We start from the raw sequence: 23,896 nt of genomic DNA, 5'->3' as shown, positions 1-23,896 counted from the left end.
CTGAAATCGCACTCTTAAGGTTTTAACCGCTTTGACACGCGCGTGCAGCCTCGACAGAGAAGCTGCGCTGTGCGGAGATGAATTAGAGTTAATCTTTGCTCTGCGAAGATGCGCCCCAGATGGATCTGTTGATAGGGAGGAAACAGGAAGACACGGACAGTTGAGCTTTGGTGTTAGCAGTGAACAGTCGAATTTTGGTTTAGCAGCAGAAAGCAAAAAACAATAGCAATTTTTAGGAATTATATTATGGATTATTGGAAGATTTATTATGGTGAGAAAAATAACTGTTTTTACATTGGTAAGACTATACTTCTTGGGAAGAATGGATTACACGTAATGATTAAGTCTGTTTTATTTGCGGCACTGGTTTGATAACGCAGCATTCTTGGTTCGTAAGACATACAGATCAGGAATCTTTTAGCTTTTCTTTGGAATTTTGTTTAAAGAAAGATTATACATGCGCAGTTTAATTTTTATAATTATTGGATTATAGTTATGTGATTTCAGAGCAAGCTCGCCTCTTATTGAAGTTCCGGTAAATGTTATCAAATCAAATGAGATCATATGAGATTGCTATTTTTTCATTTAACCCACAGTCATTGCCCACACCCCTAGAGCCAATGTCCATTTTATTTACAACCATTTTCAAAAATTATGAAGCAAGAATGACAGCAATGCCTTCAGAGAACGCATTGCACCTTTGCGTATCTCAGTAGTGAGATTTTCTAGCTCCTTTATCAAGACGCGCTGTAGCTGCGACAGAAGTTTGCACGGCGTTATCCAGTGCGCCGTAGGTGGAGGAGGGAGGGAGGGAGGAGATTAGTGTTTAACGTCCCGTCGACAACGAGGTCATTAGAGACGGAGCGCAAGCTCGGGTGAGGGAAGGATGGGGAAGGAAACCGGCCGTGCCCTTTCAAAGGAACCATCCCGGCATTTGCCTGAAGCGATTTAGGGAAATCACGGAAAACCTAAATCAGGATGGCCGGAGACGGGATTGAACCGTCGTCCTCCCGAATGCGAGTCCAGTGTGATAACCACTGCGCCACCTCGCTCGGTTGCGACGTAGGTAAGCCAAATCGTGTAGGAAAGAGATTCTTTCTATAATTAAATTTCACATGGACCAACTAGTTTCAAAGTAATCAGTTTTTCATCAAAATTCAAAGTCACATTGTACGGGGTGTTCAAAAAGTCTCTCCGCAGTGCCGTATGATTGTTCGCCTGCCTGGGTTACTTCCCTACATTCCACTGTTTCGTTTACCTCAGCCAGCGTCAGTAGTATCGTTGGTGTGTGTCGTTACGTGTTGACGTGAACGCTTAAGTTTTTAGTTCCTTTGTTTCATGTTCGTCACTGTTAAAATGCTAACCATTGAAGAACGTGTGTTTTTAGTCGAACAAGTGTTCAAAGCTGGCGGTAAATACACAGTTTCAGTTCGTCAAGCATTTAATTCATTTTTCCCGGAGATAACACTTCCACATCGCGATACTGTGAGAGATTTGACTAACAAATTTCGAAGTGCGGTTTCAGTGTCAGATGAACCGAGAAGTGGTCGTCCTAGGGTTTTGTCTGAGAATAAACTAGTCGATATCTCCGATAAAATGTCCACAAGAGTCCGAACAAGTCAGTAAGAAAACTCGCCCAGGAAATCGATGTTAGTGTCGGAACGGCTCATACAGCTGTAAGGAAAAATTTAGAACTTTTCCCACACAAAGTGACAGTCGTGCAAGAACTGAAAAATACTGATCATGGCAAGAGACTGTATTATTGTCAATGGTTCAAAAATTTCGTTCAACAAAATGGAAGGTATTTTCTTAATGAAACGTTTTTCACTGATGAGGCATGGTTTCATTAATCCGGGTACATGAACTCTCAAAATTCTCGTATGTGGAGTACTGCAAATCTATTGTGTATTCATGAGGAACCACTTCATTCTGTGAAAATAGAAGTCTGGATTGCAATTTCTAGACGTCGGACTGGATGTCCCATATTTTTCAACGAAACAATAAACGCACAACGATACTGCAGTGATATTCTGTACCCATTCATAGGAGACCTTGTGTTAATTGAAATGCTGAACGGTTATTTTCAGTAAGATGGTGCAACCGCGCATACAGCTCGCGTTTCAATGTTACTGCTTGCTGATGTTTCTGAAGTGATCGCATAATTCCACAGGGACTTTGGCCTCCACGATCGCCTGATCTAACACCACATGACTTTTTCTTCTGGGGCGCAGCGAAAGCAACTGTCTATAAAAACCATCCAAAATCCATCGATGAATTGAAAACTGCAATATCCACTTTCATTGCTTCTGTTATAGAATAAATGTTACAGCTTGTGTTTGGAAATATGATTAGACGAATTGAACTGTGTATTCAACAACAGGGGTGGGGGGGGGGGGGGCACTTTCAACATTTAATGTGAAAATTTGTAAGTAAAAATGAATATTCAATTAATTAATAACTTGTATTTCACTGAGTTTCATTTCGGTATATTCGCTGCGGCATACAGCATGCGCGGATAACAATCATACACCACTGCGGAGATACTTTTTTAACACCCCGTATAATAACAGTTTCGGACAGGACATGATTTTCCTAGAATTCTCGCAGATAGATTTCTCTAAGCAATCTCGCAGTTGAATATTGTCTCCAACAGTCAACGTCAGCAAGCTATTAGCTTTGAGGTCTGGTATGTACATCATTCAAAACAGGAAGCCCAAAGTTTATCATGCAATAGATAATTTAACAATAAAAACACTCAACATTAGAGATCCACTTTCAAATGGTTCAAATGGGTCTGAGCACTATGGGACTTAACATCGGAGGTCATCAGTCCCCTAGAACTACCTAAACCTAACTAACCTAAGGGCATCACACACATCCATGCCGGAGGCTGGATTCGAACTGCGACCGTAGCAGCAGCGCGATTCCAGATTGAAGCGACTAGAACCTGTCGGCCACACAGGCCGGCAGATCCACTTTCAATAAAATAAATTTAAACTGATAACTTTTCGAACAGTGTTTAGGGTTTACTGGCTATTCAGTATCTCTGAGTCAACGTAACCTCATCCGTAACCGTCACACAAGAGGGCCCAAAGTGTTTCAAGAACGGACGAGATGTTGGCTTCGCAGAGTCAGAGCGCCATCGACGATATACTTCAAGTCAAATCACTACCGATTTTGATATATGACGTGAGGAGCCCATTTCTAGGAGGACAGTACGGAAACAAAAGCACTGCGTAGGCCTCAGCAACCAACGATCGAACGTAACATCCGGCGCGTCCGAAAAACGTCTGGCTAGTCGGCTTATATCTAAATAGGTAAAGCATCTAGGACTGACCTTCCTCGTAGATGGTGTTGGGCCGGTTGAAGCGACTGTACGGCTTGGTGGAGTCGTCCATGGTGCTGCCGCTGCGACGTATGGGCCCTGCAAGAGAAACACCAGCCCGCTCTTTAAGTCGCTTCGCTGTGGAGTCCGAAGCCGCCAGCTGGTCGCGCGCGCGTCTTGCGAGGCACTGGCTGCGTTGCGGGCGCAGTCCGACTCATCGCCGCTGGTACGTGGCCAGCGAACGGTTTCCCATTCCGCAACAGAGGAGCGAGCAGCCAAACGTGCACCGGGTATCTCTCCTATGCGTCGTCAGGCGCATTTTCTCTGGCGTTTCGGCAAATATTTGCCATTTCGCTTTTGTAAGGTGTAGCTGTAGTCAGTTTAAACAATTCATGCTCATCAGTTATCACATACGACGCCCAGCGCCGCCGGAAAGCGGCGGTTTATTTCCCATGACATAAAAAATTATTTTTAAAACTTAGTTTTACGTCCCCATTCGATAGAGCCGTTCCAAATGAGACTAGTGCGTTGGTCGTTTTGTCCTTATGTATTAACAGGATCAGAAAAACATGGAGCGTAATCAGTACTCCAGCACTGATTGATGGCGGTAGCAGTCACCGCGGGCCTGTAGCTGCTGGAATGCTGGTTATTCTTACTGTTCCGCTGTTCCTGTTAACACACATCGATAAAACGAACACTGCACTATTCTAATTTGGGACTGCTCTGTCGAAAGGACGTATCAAATTCCACTTTAAAAATCATTTTGTTTGTAACGGGGAATAAACCGACGCTTTCCATCTACGCTGGGCGTCGCATGAAAGATGTGAGTAGTATTTGTTAGCGTTGACTGCAGCTACACGTTGCAAAACCGAAACTGCAGATATCTACCGAAACACCAGAGAAAATGGGCCTGACAACTCTTAGAGTGTGTGTGTGTGTGTGTGTGTGTGTGTGTGTGTGTGAGAGAGAGAGAGAGAGAGAGAGAGAGAGAGAGAGAGAGAGAGAACAGCTGCCAACATGAGTAACGTAGAAGTAAATATCCTCGGAGTAGTGAAGCAACTTAAATCACTTAATAAAAGCAAGTCTTCTGGTCCAGACCGTATACCAATTAGGTTCCTTTCGGAGTATGCTGATGCATTAGCTCCATACTTAACAATCATATACAACCGTTCGCTCGACGAAAGATCCATACCCAAAGACTGGAAAGTTGCAGAGGTCACACCAATATTCAACAAAGGTAGTAGGAGTAATCCACTAAATTAGAGGCCCATGTCGTTAACGTCGATATGCAGCAGGATTTTAGAACATATATTGTGTTCGAACATTATGAATTACCTCTAAGAAAACGGTTTATTGACACACAGCCAACATGGGTTTAGAAAACATCGTTCTTGTGAAACACAACTAGCTCTTTATTCACATGAACTGCTGAGTGCTATTCACAAGGGATTTCAGATCGATTCCATATTTCTGTATTTCCGGAAGTCTTTTGACACTTTGCCACACAAGCGGCTCGTAGTGAAATTGCGTGCTTATGGAATATCGTCTCAGCTATGTGACTAGATCTCTGATTTCCTGTCAGAGAGGTCACAGTTCGTCGTAATTGACGGAAAGTCATCGAGCAAAGCAGAAGTGATTTCTGGCGTTCCCCAAGGTAGTGTTATAGGCCCTTCGCTGTTCCTTATCTATATAAACGATTTGGGAGACAATCTGAGCAGCCGTCTTCGGTTGTTTTCAGATGACGCTGTCGTTTATCGACTAATAAAGTCATCAGAAGACCAAAACAAAGTGCAAAACGATTTGGAAAAGGTATCTGAATGGTGCGAAAAGTGGCAGTTGACCCTAAATAACGAAAAGTGTGAAGTCATCCACATGAGTGCTCGTTAAACTTCGGTTACACGATAAATCGGTCTAATCTAAAAGCAGTAAATTCAACTAAATACCTAGGTATTACAATAACGAACAACTTAAATTGGAAGTAACACATAGAAAATGTTGTGGGAAAGGCTAACCAAAGACTGCGTTTTATTGGCAGGACAGTAACAAAATGTAATAGACCGACTAAGGAAACTGCCTACATTAGGCTTGTCCGTCCTCTTTTAGAATACTGCTGCGCGGTGTGGGATCCTTACCGGGTAGGACCGACGGAGTACATCGAGAAAGTTCAAAGAAAGACAACACGTTTTGTATTAGCGCGAAATATGGGAGAGAGTGTCACAGAAATGATACAGGATTTGGGATGGACATCATTAAAAGAAAGGCGTTTTTCGTTGCGACGGAATCTTCTCACGAAATTCTAATCACCAGCTTTCTCCACCGAATGCCAAAATATTTTGCTGACACCGACTTACATAGGGAGGAACGATCACCAAGATAAAATAAGGGAAATTAGAGCTCGTACGGAAAGAGATTGGAATAATAGAGAATTGTGAGGGTGGTTCGATGAACCCTCTGCCAGGCAGCCGGCCGGTGTGGCCGTGCGGTTAAAGGCGCTTCAGTCTGGAACCGCGTGACCGCTACGGTCGCAGGTTCGAATCCTGCCTCGGGCATGGGTGTGTGTGATGTCCTTAGGTTAGTTAGGTTTAATTAGTTCTAAGTTCTAGGCGACTGATGACCTCAGAAGTTAAGTCGCATAGTGCTCAGAGCCATTTGAACCATTTGAACCTCTGCCAGGCACTTAAATGTGATTTGCACAGTATCCATGTAGATGTATTTTCCGCTGCGTGTTAGGCTCTTATGCGGCTCCATTTTCACCTAGCCCTTCCTTAATATGGTAATGAAATATAGGTCGGATTATCAGTCATGATGTACTATTGATAATTACCGATTCCGCCATTGTGGAACTTGTTCAGATTTTCATAAATGAGAAATATACAGAAAGAGCATGGCCGTCTCACTATATAATAACGAAGCTGTCCTGGAAAATAGTGCCTCCAGATTTATGTGAAAAACTCAAAGGTTTTTAAATAAAATATATGTTATTAACATTCAATGTACTTATTCTTCAGGTCTACTACATACGAGGTGCATTCAAGTTCTAAGGCCTCCGATTTTTTTTCTAATTAACTACTCACCCGAAATCGATGAAACTGGCGTTACTTCTCGACGTAATCGCCCTGCAGACGTACACATTTTTCACAACGCTGACGCCATGATTCCATGGCAGCGTCGAAGGCTTCTTTAGGAGTCTGTTTTGACCACTGGAAAATCGCTGAGGCAATAGCAGCACTGCTGGTGAATGTGCAGCCACGGAGAGTGTCTTTCATTGTTGGAAAAAGCCAGAAGTCACTAGGAGCCAGGTCAGGTGAGTAGGGAGCATGAGGAATCACTTCAAAGTTGTTATCACGAGGAAACTGATGCGTAACGTTAGCTCGATGTGCGGGTGCGTTGTCTTGGTGAAACAGCACACGCGCAGCCCTTCCCGGACGTTTTTGTTGCAGTGCAGGAAGGAATTTGTTCTTCAAAACATTTTCGTAGGATGCACCTGTTACTGTAGTGGCCTTTGGAACGCAATGGGTAAGGATTACGCTCTCGCTGTCCCAGAACATGGACACCATCATTTTTTCAGCACTGCACTGCCGGTTACCCGAAATGTTTTTGGTGGCGGTGAATCTGTGTGCTTCCATTGAGCTGGCTGGGGCTTTGTTTCTGGATTGAAAAATGGCATCCCCGTCTCATTCATTGTCACAACCGACGAAAAGGAAGTCCCATTCATGCTGTCGTTGCGCGTCAACATTGCTCGGAAACATGCCACACGGGCAGCCATGTGGTCGTCCGTCAGCATTCGTGGCACCCACCTGGATGACACTTTTCGCATTTTCAGGTCGTCATGCAGGATTGTGTGCACAGAACCCACAGAAATGCCAACTCTGGAGGCAATTTGTTTAACAGTCATTAGGTGATCCCCAAAACAATTCTCTCCACTTTCTCGATCATGTCGTCAGACCGGCTTGTGCGAGCCCGAGGTTGTTTCGGTTTGTTGTCACACGATGTTCTGCCTTCATTAAACTATCGCACCCACGAACGCACTTTCGACCCATCCATAACTCCATCACCACATGTCTCCTTCAACTGTCGAATTTCAATTGGTTTCACACCAAGCAAATTCAGAAAACGAATGATTGCATGCTGTTCAAGGAAGGAAAGCGTCGCCATTTTAAGTATTTAAAACAGTTCTCATTCTCGCTGCTGGCGGTAAAATTTCATCTGCCGTATGGTGCTGCCATCTCTGGGACGTATTGACAATGAACGCGGCCTCATTTTAAAACAATGCGCATGTTTCTATCTCTTTCCAGTCCGGAGAAAAAAAATCGGAGGCCTTAGAACTTGAATGCACCTCGTATTTGCAGTCCTTTGCCTCTACAGGGCTACGAAAGTGTATAACACTGGTGGGGGGGGGGGGAGGGAGGGGGTGACGTAACTATGCCGGTGCTTGAGAAACAGCGTACTGTAATCGAATTCGTCGGCACATGGAGCACTCTCTCCTTTTGTATGACAATGCCAGACCACACACGAGCGCTGTGACATCTGCAACAATCCGACGCCTTCAGTTCATTGCGTCGATCGTCCTCCATAAAGTCCCAACTTGGTCCTATTCGATTTTCATCTGTTTCCGGATTAACGTGCCACAGCAATGCCTGGGCGACGTGGTTACCGTCGTCGCTGGCGGCGCAGCGTTCCTGTTTATCGTTCTTTGAAGACATTGATCTTGCTGGACAGTTTAATAAACAACTAATTGGAGGTCCAAATGTATTTCGAGGACTTGGCGTGGATAGTGATGAGACGGTGCAAGCAGAGGTGAGGTTGTGGCTCCGTCAACTAAGTCAAACATTCTACAGTGACGCTATCAATAAAATGGTCTCTCGTTGGGAGAAATGTGTTCGCCGCCAGGATGACTGTTGAGAAATAAACAAGTAGACATATAGACTAAAGATGTAGCATGTTAGTAAGGTTTGAGTTATTTAGAAAGCCTTAAGAGTTTTCTCACACACACACACACACACACACACACACACACACACACACACAGACAGAGAGAGAGAGAGAGAGAGAGAGAATGGAGCACGAGGAGGAGGTGGTGTAAAAAGTAACCCCTTCTCCAGTATATGTTACGGGTCGGCATGTTTTTAAATATAATGTCTAGTTTAACAATAAACATACATATTCAAAACTTGTGAGTCATAAAACAATTCGTATTTTAAAAAAATTAGAAACTATTATAAAGTCAGCACCATAAACAACGTTCAGAATGAAGTGAAACCTAATAAACTTATAAAATTATTTTCATGAATCTTTTGAAAATAGTGAAGTAGTCGCATAGTCTTATAGAAAAATACCTACTTGATAATTAAAAACCACTGACATTAACATAAAATCTTGGGACATGAAATAATTTAAAGTAGGTTTCATAGCATTTTTTACAGAGAAATGAGAGTGTGCGGTTTACAGGCCGTTGCATCGCTGCTGAAGTGTTTCAGCAGCTTTCTTCAGTTGTCGTGGAGCCAATGAGCATGGAGATCATGTCTATCCTTTAAAAACAGTATCCTCCCATAGTGCTGATAATTCGATTATTGTTCTGTTTTAAAGTCTACAGCTACAAATAAAAAAGGGAAATTAAATTATTTTTAACAGTCCGCAAATATGTTCCTCTTTTTTACAGGCAAAAAAGTTGCATAGTTTCTTTTTTAATGTATATTGGGTGTACCTCTTGAGAATCATCAAGTACTTTCTATCTGGTTTTTCTCTGCATATTTTAAACTTTTTCCTACCCCCATGAACCATGGACCTTGCCGTTGGTGGGGAGGCTTGCGTGCCTCAGCGATACAGATAGCCGTACCGTAGGTACAACCACAACGGAGGGGTATCTGTTGAGAGGCCAGACAAACGTGTGGTTCCTGAAGAGGGGCAGCAGCCTTTTCAGTAGTTGCAAGGGCAACAGTCTGGATGATTGACTGATCTGGCCTTGTAACAATAACCAAAACGGCCTTGCTGTGCTGGTACTGCGAACGGCTGAAAGCAAGGGGAAACTACGGCCGTAATTTTTCCCGAGGGCATGCAGCTTTACTGTATGATTAAATGATGATGGCGTCCTCTTGGGTAAAATATTCCGGAGGTAAAATAGTCCCCCATTCGGATCTCCGGGCGGGGACTACTCAAGAGGATGTCGTTATCAGGAGAAAGAAAACTGGCGTTCTACGGATCGGAGCGTGGAATGTCAGATCCCTTAATCGGGCAGGTAGGTTAGAAAATTTAAAAAGGGAAATGGATAGGTTAAAGTTAGATATAGTGGGAATTAGTGAAGTTAGGTGGCAGGAGGAACAAGACTTCTGGTCAGGTGACTACAGGGTTATCAACACAAAGTCAAATAGGGGTAATGCAGGAGTAGGTTTAATAATGAATAGGAAAATAGGAATGCGGGTAAGCTACTACAAACAGCATAGTGAACGCATTATTGTGGCCAAGATAGATACGAAGCCCACACCTACTACAGTAGTACAAGTTTATATGCCAACTAGCTCTGCAGATGACGAAGAAATTGAAGAAATGTACGATGAAATAAAAGAAATTATTCAGATAGTGAAGGGAGACGAAAATTTAATAGTCATGGGTGACTGGAATTCGAGTGTAGGAAAAGGGAGAGAAGGAAACGTAGTAGGTGAATATGGATTGGGGCTAAGAAATGAAAGAGGAAGCCGCCTGGTAGAATTTTGCACAGAGCACAACTTAATCATAGCTAACACTTGGTTTAAGAATCATGATAGAAGGTTGTATACATGGAAGAACCCTGGAGATACTAAAAGGTATCAGATAGATTATATAATGGTAAGACAGAGATTTAGGAACCAGGTTTTAAATTGTAAGACATTTCCAGGGGCAGATGTGGACCTGGACCTGGATAAACTGAAAGAACCAGAGGTTGTAGAGAGTTTCAGGGAGAGCATAAGGGAACAATTGACAGGAATGGGGGAAAGATATACAGTAGAAGAGGAATGGGTAGCTTTGAGGGATGAAGTAGTGAAAGCAGCAGAGGATCAAATAGGTAAAAAGACGAGGGCTAGTAGAAATCCTTGGGTAACAGAAGAAATATTGAATTTAATTGATGAAAGGAGAAAATATAAAAATGCAGTAAATGAAGCAGGCAAAAAGGAATACAAACGTCTCAAAAATGAGATCGACACGAAGTGCAAAATGGCTAAGCAGGGATGGCTAGAGGACAAATGTAAGGATGTAGAGGCTTGTCTCCCTAGGGGTAAGATAGATACTGCCTACAGGAAAATTAAAGAGACCTTTGGAGAGAAGAGAACCACTTGTATGAATATCAAGAGCTCAGATGGCAACCCAGTTCTAAGCAAAGAAGGGAAGGCAGAAAGGTGGAAGGAGTATATAGAGGGTCTATACAAGGGCGATGTACTTGAGGACAATATTATGGAAATGGAAGAGGATGTAGATGAAGATGAAATGGGAGATACGATACTGCGTGAAGAGTTCGACAGAGCACTGAAAGACCTGAGTCGAAACAAGGCCCCCGGAGTAGACAACATTCCATTGGAACTACTGACGGCCTTGGGAGAGCCAGTCCTGACAAAACTCTACCATCTGGTGAGCAAGATGTATGAAACAGGTGAAATACCCTCAGACTTCAAGAAGAATATAATAATTCCAATCCCAAAGAAAGCAGGTGTTGACAGATGTGAAAATTACCGGACAATCAGTTTAATAAGCCACAGATGCAAAATACTAACACGAATTCTTTACAGACGAATGGAAAAACTAGTAGAAGCCGGCCTCGGGGAAGATCAGTTTGGATTCCGTAGAAATACTGGAACACGTGAGGCAATACTGACCTTACGACTTATCTTAGAAGAAAGATTAAGGAAAGGCAAACCTACGTTTCTAGCATTTGTAGACTTAGAGAAAGCTTTTGACAATGTTGACTGGAATACTCTCTTTCAAATTCTAAAGGTGGCAGGGGTAAAATACAGGGAGCGAAAGGCTATTTACAATTTGTACAGAAACCAGATGGCCCGCATCTCGTGGTCGTGCGGTAGCGTTCTCGCTTCCCACGCCCGGGTTCCCGGGTTCGATTCCCGGCGGGGTCAGGGATTTTCTCTGCCTCGTGATGGCTGGGTGTTGTGTGCTGTCCTTAGGTTAGTTAGGTTTAAGTAGTTCTAAGTTCTAGGGGACTTATGACCACAGCAGTTGAGTCCCATAGTGCTCAGAGCCATTTGCAGAAACCAGATGGCAGTTATAAGAGTTGAGGGACATGAAAGGGAAGCAGCGGTTGGGAAGGGAGTAAGACAGGGTTGTAGCCTCTCCCCGATGTTATTCAATATTTATATTGAGCAAGCAGTAAAGGAAACAAAAGAAAAATTTGGAGTAGGTATTAAAATCCATGGAGAAGAAATAAAAACTTTGAGGTTCGCCGATGACATTGTAATTCTGTCAGAGACAGCAAAGGACTTGGAAGAGCAGTTGAACGGAATGGATGGTGTCTTGAAGGGAGGATATAAGATGAACATCAACAAAAGCAAAACGAGGATAATGGAATGTAGTCGAATTAAGTCGGGTGATGTTGAGGGTATTAGATTAGGAAATGAGACACTTAAAGTAGTAAAGGAGTTTTGCTATTTGGGGAGCAAAATAACTGATGATGGTCGAAGTAGAGAGGATATAAAATGTAGACTGGCAATGGCAAGGAAAGCGTTTCTGAAGAAGAGAAATTTGTTAACATCGAGTATAGATTTAAGTGTCAGGAAGTCATTTCTGAAACTATTTGTATGGAGTGTAGCCATGTATGGAAGTGAAACATGGACGGTAAATAGTTTGGACAAGAAGAGAATAGAAGCTTTCGAAATGTGGTGCTACAGAGGAATGCTGAAGATTAGATGGGTAGATCACATAACTAAGGTATTGAAGAGGATTGTGGAGAAGAAACGTTTGTGGCACAACTTGACTAGAAGAAGAGATCGGGTGGTAGGACATGTTCTAAGGCATTAAGGGATCACCAATTTAGTACTGGAGGGCAGCGTGGAGGGTAAAAATCGTAGAGGGAGACCAAGAGATGAATACACTAAGCAGATTCAGAAGGATGTAGGTTGCAGTAGGTACTGGGAGATGAAGAAACTTGCACAGGATAGAGTAGCATGGAGAGCTGCATCAAACCAGTCTCAGGACTGAAGACCACAACAACAACATTTTAAACTTCACTTTATGATGTGTAGATGGCGTCAGTTCGCTGTTTCATGCGACATTTATTATCAGAAAGCTATTTTGTGATCTTCATTACAAACAAAATGTTGTCTAAATAGCGTTTTGTGCACTGACCTATCAATTGCTGTTTATAATAAGGGATATCCAATACTAAAGCTAGTTGAACAACCTTCCAAAGAAGAACTTTTCTGTGCATTGTGTGTGTGTGTGTGTGTGTGTGTGTGTGTGTGTGTGTGTGTGTTTGTATTCGACGACGCTGTGACCTACAGTGAAGTGCACTGAATGATGTTAAGGAAGTGCAGAACGACCGACACGGTATTTTTGCTGGGTGCACTCAACGGCAGCTCCCTTTAATTCTGTAAAGTAACACCCACAGCAAAAAGAGAGAACATTATGGTACGCGATTAAAGGACCAACAGGTTACCTTCTAAGTCAGCCTAATAGTCTAATTATCTAGTAGTGGGCGGTGAATGGAACACTTAGATTTGGTGAAATTATTCATTCATTGGTTTGTGGTGATCTATGAGTATGTGTGTCAAGAGAGTTATAAGATGCGGAGAGTTCTGAGAAAATGCGATGCATATGTGAAGGAAAACGTATAGAAGACGCAAGTGCGACCCTTTCTGAAGTCTTGCTTTAGAGTTTGTGGTAATCAGCAAATAGACATGACAGCCGATATCGGTCGAATTCAGAGACTTCCTGTTAGGGTTTTAATAAGCATCAAATGAAACAAATGCACTGAAGTAAAATTAATGGATAAATGGGTCTGAAATAAATGAAAATACAGTTTCAGAAACTGATACCAATGCTAACTGCTCAGACACGCTGAATCTGCATTGCAACAAACTTACACTGACTAATGAAAGTGTGTGCCACACCGAGACTGGAAACTGGGCTGGCGCAGGTTTTCATTTATCACTATTGATTTATATACAATGAAGAGCCAAAGAAACTGGTGCACCTGCCTAATATCGTGTAGGGCCCCCGCGAGCAAGCAGAAGTGCCGCAACACGACGTGGCATGGACTCGACTAATGTCTGAATTAGTACTGGAAGGAACTGACACCATCAATCCTGAAAATAAATCCGTAAGAGTGTCCAGCCGAGCATCTATAGGACATCATCGGACTACAACTCCAGCGTCAGACACAAACAGCACTACCGTCCCTGTACTGACTGAGCGACCAGTCCATTCAACGAACTGACACCAGACACCTGTACAACACAATGCATGCACGTTTTCATGCTTGCATTCGACATTTCGACAGGTACACCGGTTACTAATGTACCAGCATTTCACAGTTAGCAATGTCTTACCTCGCACTTTAATTAACCTGTGACCCTGCTGTGTTAATTATTTAAAAATTTTACGTAGACAAATGTATTCCCGAAATGTCAGTACTCTACACCAACTGATTTTGGTTGGCAACATTTTTTTCCGTCAGTGTATATGAAGTATCCAGTAAGTGACGCTCACCCGATGTACACATGGTATCATTGGTATTCATGAAAAGTGAGGGAATGACAATGACTCCGATAGTTTACGAGGCGTTGGCCATATTATTAGAACACAGGGTGTACATAAAGTCCGGGAACACTTTCAATTATTTATTGCACAAGAACTAAACATTATACAGATATCATACATATGTCATTTTGAAGAGAAACCATGAAAGCTTTTTTTTCATGTATACCGCCATAGCGTAGTTCGGTAATTTGCTGATTGTCAGCGCTAGTCGCAAACATGGCTAGTTCAGGTGCGGAGCGAGCTTGCTTTGAGTTGGGAGTTCGACAAAAACAAGTGTGCTACAGCTGTTCAACGGATGTTTAAAACCAAGTACGGTAAGAAGCCACCAACAAGGAAGGCCATTTACCACTGGCACAACAAATTCGTTATGACGGGTTGCTTGTGTCTGGCAAAGAGAAGCGGACGTCCCAGTGTGAATGAAGTGAATGTTGAGCGCGTACGAGAGACATTCATAAGAAGTCAAAAAAAATCGGTGCGTCATGCATCCCGTTAACCCGAAATGGCTCCAATGACAGCGTGGAAAGTCCTGTGACAGAAGCTGGCTGTGAACCCATTCAAATTGGAACTAGTGCAGAATCTCAGTACGACGACAACGACAAGCGTTTTGAGTTTCGTGCGCAGTTTGCAACAGTTGATTGAGGATGGGGATGGCATTGTTGATAGCTTAATTTTTAGTGACGAAGCCACTTTTCACAGGCATAATTGCCGAATCTGGGGAACAAAGCATCCACGCGTATGCATTGAATTTGAGCGTGATTCCCCAGAGGTAAATTATTTTGTGCCTTGTCACGTCGAAAAGTGTACATACCATTCTTCTTCGCCGAGAGCACTGACACTGGATATTCCTACTTAGACACGTTGCAGCAATGGCTGATGCTTCAAATGCAATCGAACTCTCCGTTCATCTTTCAACAGGATGGGGCTCCACCCCATTTTCATCGTGAAGTTAAGTGGGTACCTGGAGCTGCCGCATCGATGGATCGGCCGTGCTACGGAAGGAGACAGCTGTTTCGTGAAATGGCCTCCCCGATCACCAGATCTCACTCCGTGTGACTTTTTTCTGTGGGGACACATTACAGATCTGGTGTATGTACCGCCTCTACCACGTGATGTAGCACTCCGGAAGAGAATACGGGAAGCGACTGCCACAGTCGACGATGCCATGTTGGGACGGGTATGGCAAGAATTCGGTTACCGTATTGACATCTGCTGGGTCACTCATGGTTCGCATATCGAATGTTTGTAAAAAAGAACAACAACTTTCAGAGTTTCTCTTCAAAATGTAATATGTATAACATCTGTACAATGTTTAGTTCTTGTGCAACAAATAACTGGAAGTGTTCGCGGACTTTATGCACACCCTCTATATTACGGACGTGAGAGCGCTCGTTGTCTGATGAAAAACCGACGCAGATCTATGGTGCACCTTACAGCGCAGTAGAACTCTAGGAAAGGCATAAACGTTTAGGAATGAACAACTCGTCGTTCTCTGTTGCAACTGTGGTCGCGCAGCAGACATATCGTAGGTCCTTTTTGAGCCGACAGTACAGGCCATCATAGCAGCAGAGTGCAAGAACATTGCTACGAGCAAGCGCACTGCGGAGCTTGTACAATGTGCTGATAACATTACCTAGTGGAGGGCAATCTACAGGGTTTCCTCGGAGCTATTAACCCCTAGTGTGGGTTAAAGTCGTATCGACTACTAGGTCGTTACAGACAGTGTAAGCTCGACTTTGATAAAGATGGGGAGGGAAATCGAGCATAACTTTCGGAAAGGGGCCATCTAAGTATGTATGTTCCTTAGTCGATTTAGAGAAAACCGCAGAAAACCGAATTGTGGACGGCACGACTGTCATTATAGAGCCGTGCTTCTCCCGAATGTGAGTCAAATGTTACAACCACTGCCCCGTCCGTTATCTCAGAACGTCACTGTTACCGAAGTTGTATACTGCGTCAATATCGTTGCTGTACTCTATCATTTCGTGGCTGACCTCTTCGACAAACATGACTCATACCAGACAGATAGCTGTCCAGGTAGGAAACCAAGATCGTGCTACATTTGTGTGGAGCGTGATGAGTCTGTTCTTAACCAACACCGCAAACATGCTGCATTTCAAGCCTATCGGATACATATGAGAAGTCATCCAACGATTTCTAAAAACCCATAACCTAAAAATTCGTGCCGGCCGCGGTGGTCTAGCGGTTCTAGGCGCTCAGTCCGGAGCCGCGCGACTGCTACGGTCGCAGATTCGAATCCTGCCTCGGGCATGGATGTGTGTGATGTTCTTAGGTTAGTTAGGTTTAAGTAATTCTAAGTTCTAGGGGACTGATGACCATAGATGTTAAGTCCCATAGTGCTCAGAGACATTTGAACCATTTTAAGCCATAAGAATACGTGATCTAGATGGATGCGTAGCTATGTGGACAGTGTTGTGGCTATGTGCTAATGACATGCTCAATTTATGGCAGAGAAACTTAGGTATGTCATGCATGCCAAAAGGTATATCTATACGGAATTCGCGGCGTGGTAATTTGGTCCAGGCATATCCCTTGTTTTAGTTCTGGAGCAGATAATAAATACCCTGTTTCACGGCTCGAAGTGAGTCTGGGATCCCTTATAAGAAGTACATGACGGTAGTACTTCAAGCAGGCTGATTTGGATCCGCCAAAAAAATATTTTCTTGCCCGACCATGGGCGATTAGATCGAAAAGAGCACGTTGAATTACAACAGCTGCATGCGGGCAAGAGTTATCGTGTTGAAAGAAAAAAAAACCCTGGAATTATGTTCAACACAACAGGTCGATTCACCGTACTGATGTAAAGATATGCCGTCAGGGTGCATCGGATAATCACGAGAGTGCTCCTTTTGGACACGAAATCGGACCCCAGACTGTAACTCCATGTGTAGGTCCAATGCGTGTACCACGCAGACAGTTGGTTGCAGCCCTCAATTGGCCTCCTCCTAAGCAACACAAGCCCATCGCTGGCACCGAGGCAGAAGCAGCTTTCATCAGAAAACACGACACACCTCCACCCTGCTCTCATTTGACACCACTGAAGCCGCAGATGGCGGTGGTTTGGAATCAGTGGAATGGACGCTACAGGGCGTCAAGCTTCGAGCTGTCGAAGTAACTGTTTTCGAACAGTTCGTGGTGTCACTGTGATGCCAACTGCTGCTCAGATTGCTGCTGCAGATGAAGTAAAATGCATCTGAGCCATACGCCGAACACGATGGTCGTCCCTTTTGGTACTGTCACGTGGTCGTCTGGAGCCGGTATTCTCGCAGTCGTACATTCCCGTCACCACAATCAAGTACAGTGGCAACAAAGCTGCCAAGTCTTTCTGCAGTGTCGTAGAAGGAATATCCAGCTTCTCAGAGCCGCATTACACGACCTCGTTCAAACTGACCGAGGTGTTGATAATTGTGTCTTTGTCGCTTTAAAGGCATTCTTGACTAACCTCAACTTACCACTTCAAATCTCAAACGTAATTAACGCTCACGACCGTTACAGCCTGTACTTAAAGAAAACCTGATTTGTATCCTCATATTGCCCCTACCAGCACCACTCTTAAGAGACTGACTTGAAATCTGAACAGACATCATCTTTCAGATGTTGAAACACGCCCACCAACTTTCGTTTATGTCCTACAACTCCTCCTTGGTGATGCGATTTTTTCCGTCAGTGTATTTTTAATTTTTAGAGTTCCGTATCTCAACTGGTAGAAATGGAACCGTTACAGGTTCAGTTTGTTGTCCGCCCGCACAGACCTCTTTCTCAGGAATGGATAGACGTTTCGAGTTGGAAACTGTGCCACGTACCAAGGTCCACAGTCTCTTGCGGTGTAAGACATTTAAGCTTCTAAGTCACTCAATAAAAAGATACGGCCATTAATGTCACATATTTTGATAACTGCGAACTCACTCAGCATCAAAACCTATGAAGAACTTCCCGTTGGGCCGGCCGAAGTGGCCGTGCGGTTAAAGGCGCTGCAGTCTGGAACCGCAAGACCGCTACGGTCGCAGATTCGAATCCTGCCTCGGGCATGGATTTGTGTGATGTCCTTAGGTTAGTTAGGTTTAACTAGTTCTAAGTTCTAGGGGCCTAATGACCTCAGCAGTTGAGTCCCACAGTGCTCAGAGCCATTTGAACCATTTTGAACTTCCCGTTGACCTTGCATCACAATATTTGGCAATAAACAAGGTTTCGCAGTACAGGTAAGGGAAAAATCCGAAAAGTGTTAATCTGTAAGCACGTAAAATACATTTTGCCATTACGAGCTTGCATTGTATTCGTAATCTGTCAATAATTTAAGGAACTACTGTAGAGATTTTGATCTGATTTTCAGTACTGGGTATAGAGATTCACTAACAAGGTTTGTATAAATACATTACAAATATGTCGTGCTAAAAGGCTGATCTACGACGAAATGAAGTTTCTTGCCGCTGTGAAAATCATGCCATTGCCACCTAGCAGGCGTACGCACATGACCGCGAGGCTACCGCGCTGACGATATGCGAACGACACGTACAGCTCCTGTAATGTTTGGAAGCTAGATAATGCTCGTAGTTGATTGAGGACTGCACTTCCATTGCTTGGGATGAGTTTCCGACCTTCCATAAAACATGCACTGAAGCTTTCCACAGAACCATTCGATATTTGCGTAGCAGCTGTAACCCTATGGGAGGCTGCACTGTTTTCTTCTGTGGAAAATTCCGTCAAATCTTACCACTAAACCCAACAGGGACAACACCAGACGAATTCAACGCATCTGAAATCGCCAGTCAGCATAGCACGTTAATGTGACTCCAAAATTACTAAAATAAATGAAAAAATACAGCAGGAAATGCGAAATTAGACAAAATGTAGACGTAAAACGTTCTTGAAATTCTTGGAGTTCGCGAGACCTATATCTAACCAGCATCGATAGAAAGCAAAAATCGTTGAGATTCTCGATTCCAGGGATGGATGAACTACCTATCTACATAATTATGCTTGTACGGAACCCTTGCTGCGTGAATCGTCCTCGCACTTACCCGGGCTTTCTTTTCTTGGGTGGGGGTGGGGGGGAATTTAATCTAGAAGTGGGTGCCAGTGGTCTATTAGTCTAAATCCCAAACGACATCCCAGCGTGTAACCAAATCCGATCCGACCATACATCACAACCTTTTTCTTTATCTCAGTCCCTTACATCAGCCTCTTGTCGTATTGGCAGTCGACAGGAAGATTTTATGTCCACTGCCCTTCTGACACACATTTTGTATCACGTCACGTACCCTCCAGGCACGAGGCCCACTCTCACGACAGCCTAAAAATGGTTCAAATGGCTCTGAGCACTATGGGACTTAACATCTATGGTCATCAGTCCCCTAGAACTTAGAACTACTTAAACCTAACTAACCTAAGGACATCGCACAACACCCAGTCATCACGAGGCAGAGAAAATCCCTGACCCCGCCGGGAATCGAACCCGGGAACCCGGGCGTGGGAAGCGAGAACGCTACCGCACGACCACGAGCTGCGGACCACGACAGCCTACATGTACACATACGTTCAGTGCATTGCGACGAAGAACATGGCGGAAGCTACTTGGTATTGTTAACTGAAGGCCAAAATTCCCGGGAAGGGTCGTCCCATTTGTAGATGTGCCGTGTATGGCGCATGTTGTGGCTACGTGTTGCGTTTGGCGCGAAACATGGGTTAGATACATGAGCAGTCTGTTCCAGACAAATTTACAGTGAGGATGGTGGCACGATTTTGAACATGGGATGAAAATCAATGCAAGATGCACAGATCCCAGTACAGACTGCACAAGAGTTCGAATTTCCGAGGTCCACAGTGTGTATATGTTGCTTCTCCCTTATCGTAGAGAGAATATTTCCACTAGTGTAAACCGTCACACGGCTCTCAGGACGGTCATAAGTGTTTGACGAACGGACGTCACGTCGACATCTCAGCCCGACTGGACGACTGACAGTCTATTTTGAGTCAATTGTTTAGTTCATACATCTGTGTGGTTTGCAGATTTGAGGGCTCTCAGATGATCTACATGGTATCGATAGTATATCCTGAAGAGAAATTTGTTAACATCGAGTATAGATTTTTGTCAGGAAGTCGTTTCTGAAAGTATTTGTACGGAGTGTAGCCATATATGGAAGTGTAACATGGGCGATAAATAGTTTGGACAAGAAGAGAATAGAAGCTTTCGAAATGTGGTGCTACAGAAGAATGCTGAAGATTAGATGGATAGATCACATAATTAATGAGGAGGTATTGAACAGAATTGGGGAGAAAAGAAATTTGCGGCACAATTTGACTAGAAGAAGGGATCTGTTGGCAGGACATGTTCTGAGGCATCAAGGAATCACCAATTTAGTATTGGAGGGCAGCGTGGAGGGTAAAAATCGTAGAGGGAGACGAAGAGATGAATACACTATGCAGATTCAGAAGGATGTAGGTTGCAGTTCCCATGGCTTGATCACTTAGTGTATATTGCGGTTTCTTGCCTTACGTTCCGGAAGAAAATCAATATTCGCACACCCCTGTGCGTTCTGCAATTAATCGAAATGTATTTTCACGGTCTCTAGGAGGGCAATAAATAGAGTGTTGCGGTATATTAGCAGTTCGCGCCATGTGAAACATTTCTTCCAATTTTCTTATTAGATTAGCGAAACGTTGGATTTTGTTCTCCAAGGGTCTGTTAACTGCGATCATTCTGCGTTTTGATTTCTCTCCCGGAAGTTCAATAAGCCGGCATTAGCATGCTATGTATGGATCCCACGAACTTCTTCAGCGCCGACCTACGGACGGTATGTGTGTTTTGCATGCACAATAATTTGTAGATGAAATGCAGTTTCCACAAAACCGGGGGACGCTCCGTTATTACGGGGACCTATGATAAATGGTTGCCAAAGGAGTAGTCAGGTATTTCTTTTAATCTTTACAGGGTGTCTGAAAATTCCTGTTACATGGTTCTACGAGTTGTAGAGGTGACTTACAGCCAAACCTCCTGATGTCAGACACTCAGATCGGCACCAAACGATGTGTGTCGATAGAGTATCAACCAAAACACCGATTTAATTCGTGCTGTGTACTGTCGTCTAGCAGAACATGCGTAAACGGTTATTAAAAGTAACACCAGAATTACAGATTACAGTAAAAGCGAATCTTTATCACTTTACTACGAAAATCTGTGGTAGGTGAGTTGGTAGAGCGTCAGATAGTCGTATTGAAGGTCCCAAGTTCTAAATTCACTGATAGGGCTCTAACAGTTTTCGCGTGAAGTATTTATATGGGAGAATTTTTTTTCTGACATGTTAAAGGACGTTTCGGAGTTTGTAGCATTTTCTTTTTTCTTTTTTTTTTGGCAGTCTGCTTTCGCTTCGTCAGCTGAAAAGTAGAAATCTATAGAGTACATTTTTTATAGAAAGGTATGGTGTTATCTATGCAAATGTGCGCTATAGGTTTGCTACTTTCAACTAATGAAGCATAAGCAAGCTACCAAGAGAACATTGCTAGTAACTCCGAAACGTCCTTTTACATGTCAGAAAAATGTTTTCCAATATAACAATTTCATGCGTAAACTGCTGAAAAAAATCGCTATCAGTGGCTTCCGAACTCGAGACCTTTTGTACGATGAGCTCACACGCTACCAACTCACGTTCGTAGTTCTGGTGTTACTTTTAATTAACGTTTACGCATGTTCTGCTGGACGACAGCACACAGCACGAACTAAATCGGTGTTTTGGTTGGTACTCTATTGACACACAACGTTTGGTACAGATCTGATTGTCTGACATCTGGAGGTTTGGGTGTTAGTAGATAAAGTTTTGACAGGAAACCAGTTACCAGAAATATACCGTTTGGATATGAAGTAGGTTTGAAGATCGCTTCACTTAGAACTTAGGGCGCTGTCATCAGTCTGTGTTTTAATTACGACGACTAAAACGACGGTTGTGAGAAACTGGTATGTTCGCAACTAGGAGGGTCGGCTGTGCTTCTTCACAAACGCGCCGCACTCTCGGCTTCGAAGAGGACGTCCGTTGTCTCTCAGCAGAGAACCCGACGACGAATAATCGAAATATTGTCCGTGCGATGAGCTGTTGTAAGGCAAACGGGGCAGAACTCTGTCTTCGCTGTGTGCTTACCACGAAGCGGGAGATTTGAAAGTGATCCCACCTTCAAACTTATTTTACATCCAAACGGTACATTTCCGGACATTAGTTATGTATCAAAACTTTGTACTTGAGGTTCCCTCTATAATCCTTAGCAGCTTGTAATAGGAATTGTGAAATACCCTGCGTAGAACCTAACGGCTACCCGATTAGGTCCAGCTGTCTTACCTTCATGGAGCTTCTTCAGATGTTTTTCAATTGCATGCGCACTTATTTACACGTCTATCTCCCAATCTTTGTATGCCCATCTTCGCAGAAGATGACGACTGGGACGTCGGCTGTTCAGTCTGAAATAAAAGATAGTATATCTACAGCCGCAAATTTTGAACTCTTTATTAAGCTACACGTTTCGATATTACATCACAAGTAGACCGTATGAAATGAAATTGTGTGTAGTCATTGTTGGAGTCATAAGAAGATAACGGGTGTCCGCAGATCCCTGCTATAAACGTCGTGATCACTTCGTCCATCATCACCGATGTCGGTAGATGCACGAACTGACCACGTCGTTTCTATCCGATATCTGCGGACGCCGGTTGTCTTTTACAGCTCCTACAATGACTACATGCAATCAGATCGTATCCGATCTACCTTTGTCAAGAGGCCTGATGATGTAATGTAACATAGAAACCGGTAGCTTAACAAAGAGTTAAAAATTTATAGCTGAAGATATGTCTGCCATGTAATTTGTGTGTTTACTATTGCCCACCCCCACTAGCCGTTTAAAGCGACTCTGAGTGTGACCTCTTACAAGCGAATAACTATACTCGTATATTGAGCAAATCGTTCATTTGAAACTTAATGCCTCGATTGTTTACAATAGGGTCAAGCGTAACGAATGCTAACTTCCTCATAGTCGTCACTTTGGTGAAGTCACGTGGAGTCCGAATTGTGACGCGATTTTCAGTCCAGTTGACAACGACGCATGGCGTTCGAACTTGCACACTTTTATGCAGTCAAGCTGAATGGAATTATACTCAAAAATGACAACTGTTGTTGTTGTGGTCTTCAGTCCTGATACTGGTTTGATGCAGCTCTCCATGCTACTCTATCCTGTGCAAGCTTCTTCATCTCCCAGTACCTACTGCAACCTACATCCTTCTGAATCTGCTTAGTGTATTCATCTCTTGGTCTCCCTCTACGATTTTTACCCTCCACGCTGCCCTCCAATGCTAAATTTGTGATCCCTTGATGCCTCAAAACATGTCCTACCAACCGATCCCTTCTTCTAGTCAAGTTGTGCCACAAACTTCTCTTCTCCCCAATCCTATTCAATACCTCCTTATTAGTTACGTGATCTACCCACCTTATCTTCAGCATTCTTCTGTAGCACCACATTTCGAAAGCTTCTATTCTCTTCTTGTCCAAACTAGTTATCGTCCATGTTTCACGTCCATACATGGCTACACTCCATACAAATACTTTCAGAAACGACTTCCTGACACTAAAATCTATACTCGACGTTAACAAATTTCTCTTCTTCAGAAACGATTTCCTTGCCATTGCCAGTCTACATTTTATATCCTCTCTACTTCGACCATCATCATTTATTTTACTCCCTAAATAGCAAAACTCCTTTACTACTTTAAGTGTCATTTTCTAATCTAATTCCTCAGCATCACCCGATTTAATTTGACTACATTCCATTATCCTCGTTTTG

The 23,896-nt window shown here is 43.4% G+C and overlaps 1 protein-coding gene across 2 annotated transcripts in view; it reads right to left on the bottom strand.

Annotated features, from left to right (window-relative positions):
* Window positions 1-23,896, bottom strand: part of LOC126235821 (anoctamin-10) — a 310,819-nt gene that overhangs the window by 227,870 nt on the left and 59,053 nt on the right. For both annotated transcript variants that reach the window (XM_049944670.1, XM_049944671.1), the window contains one exon: window positions 3,338-3,424. In XM_049944670.1, coding sequence (XP_049800627.1) covers window positions 3,338-3,398 — 61 coding nt within the window. In that variant the 5' untranslated portion in view covers window positions 3,399-3,424. The remainder of the gene's footprint in view (window positions 1-3,337; window positions 3,425-23,896) is intronic.

Source organism: Schistocerca nitens, chromosome 2 (genome assembly GCF_023898315.1).
Source record: "Schistocerca nitens isolate TAMUIC-IGC-003100 chromosome 2, iqSchNite1.1, whole genome shotgun sequence".
NCBI lineage: Eukaryota > Metazoa > Arthropoda > Insecta > Orthoptera > Acrididae > Schistocerca > Schistocerca nitens.
Note: the sequence above shows the minus strand (reverse complement) of the source record. Positions and strands in the feature narration are given on the sequence as shown.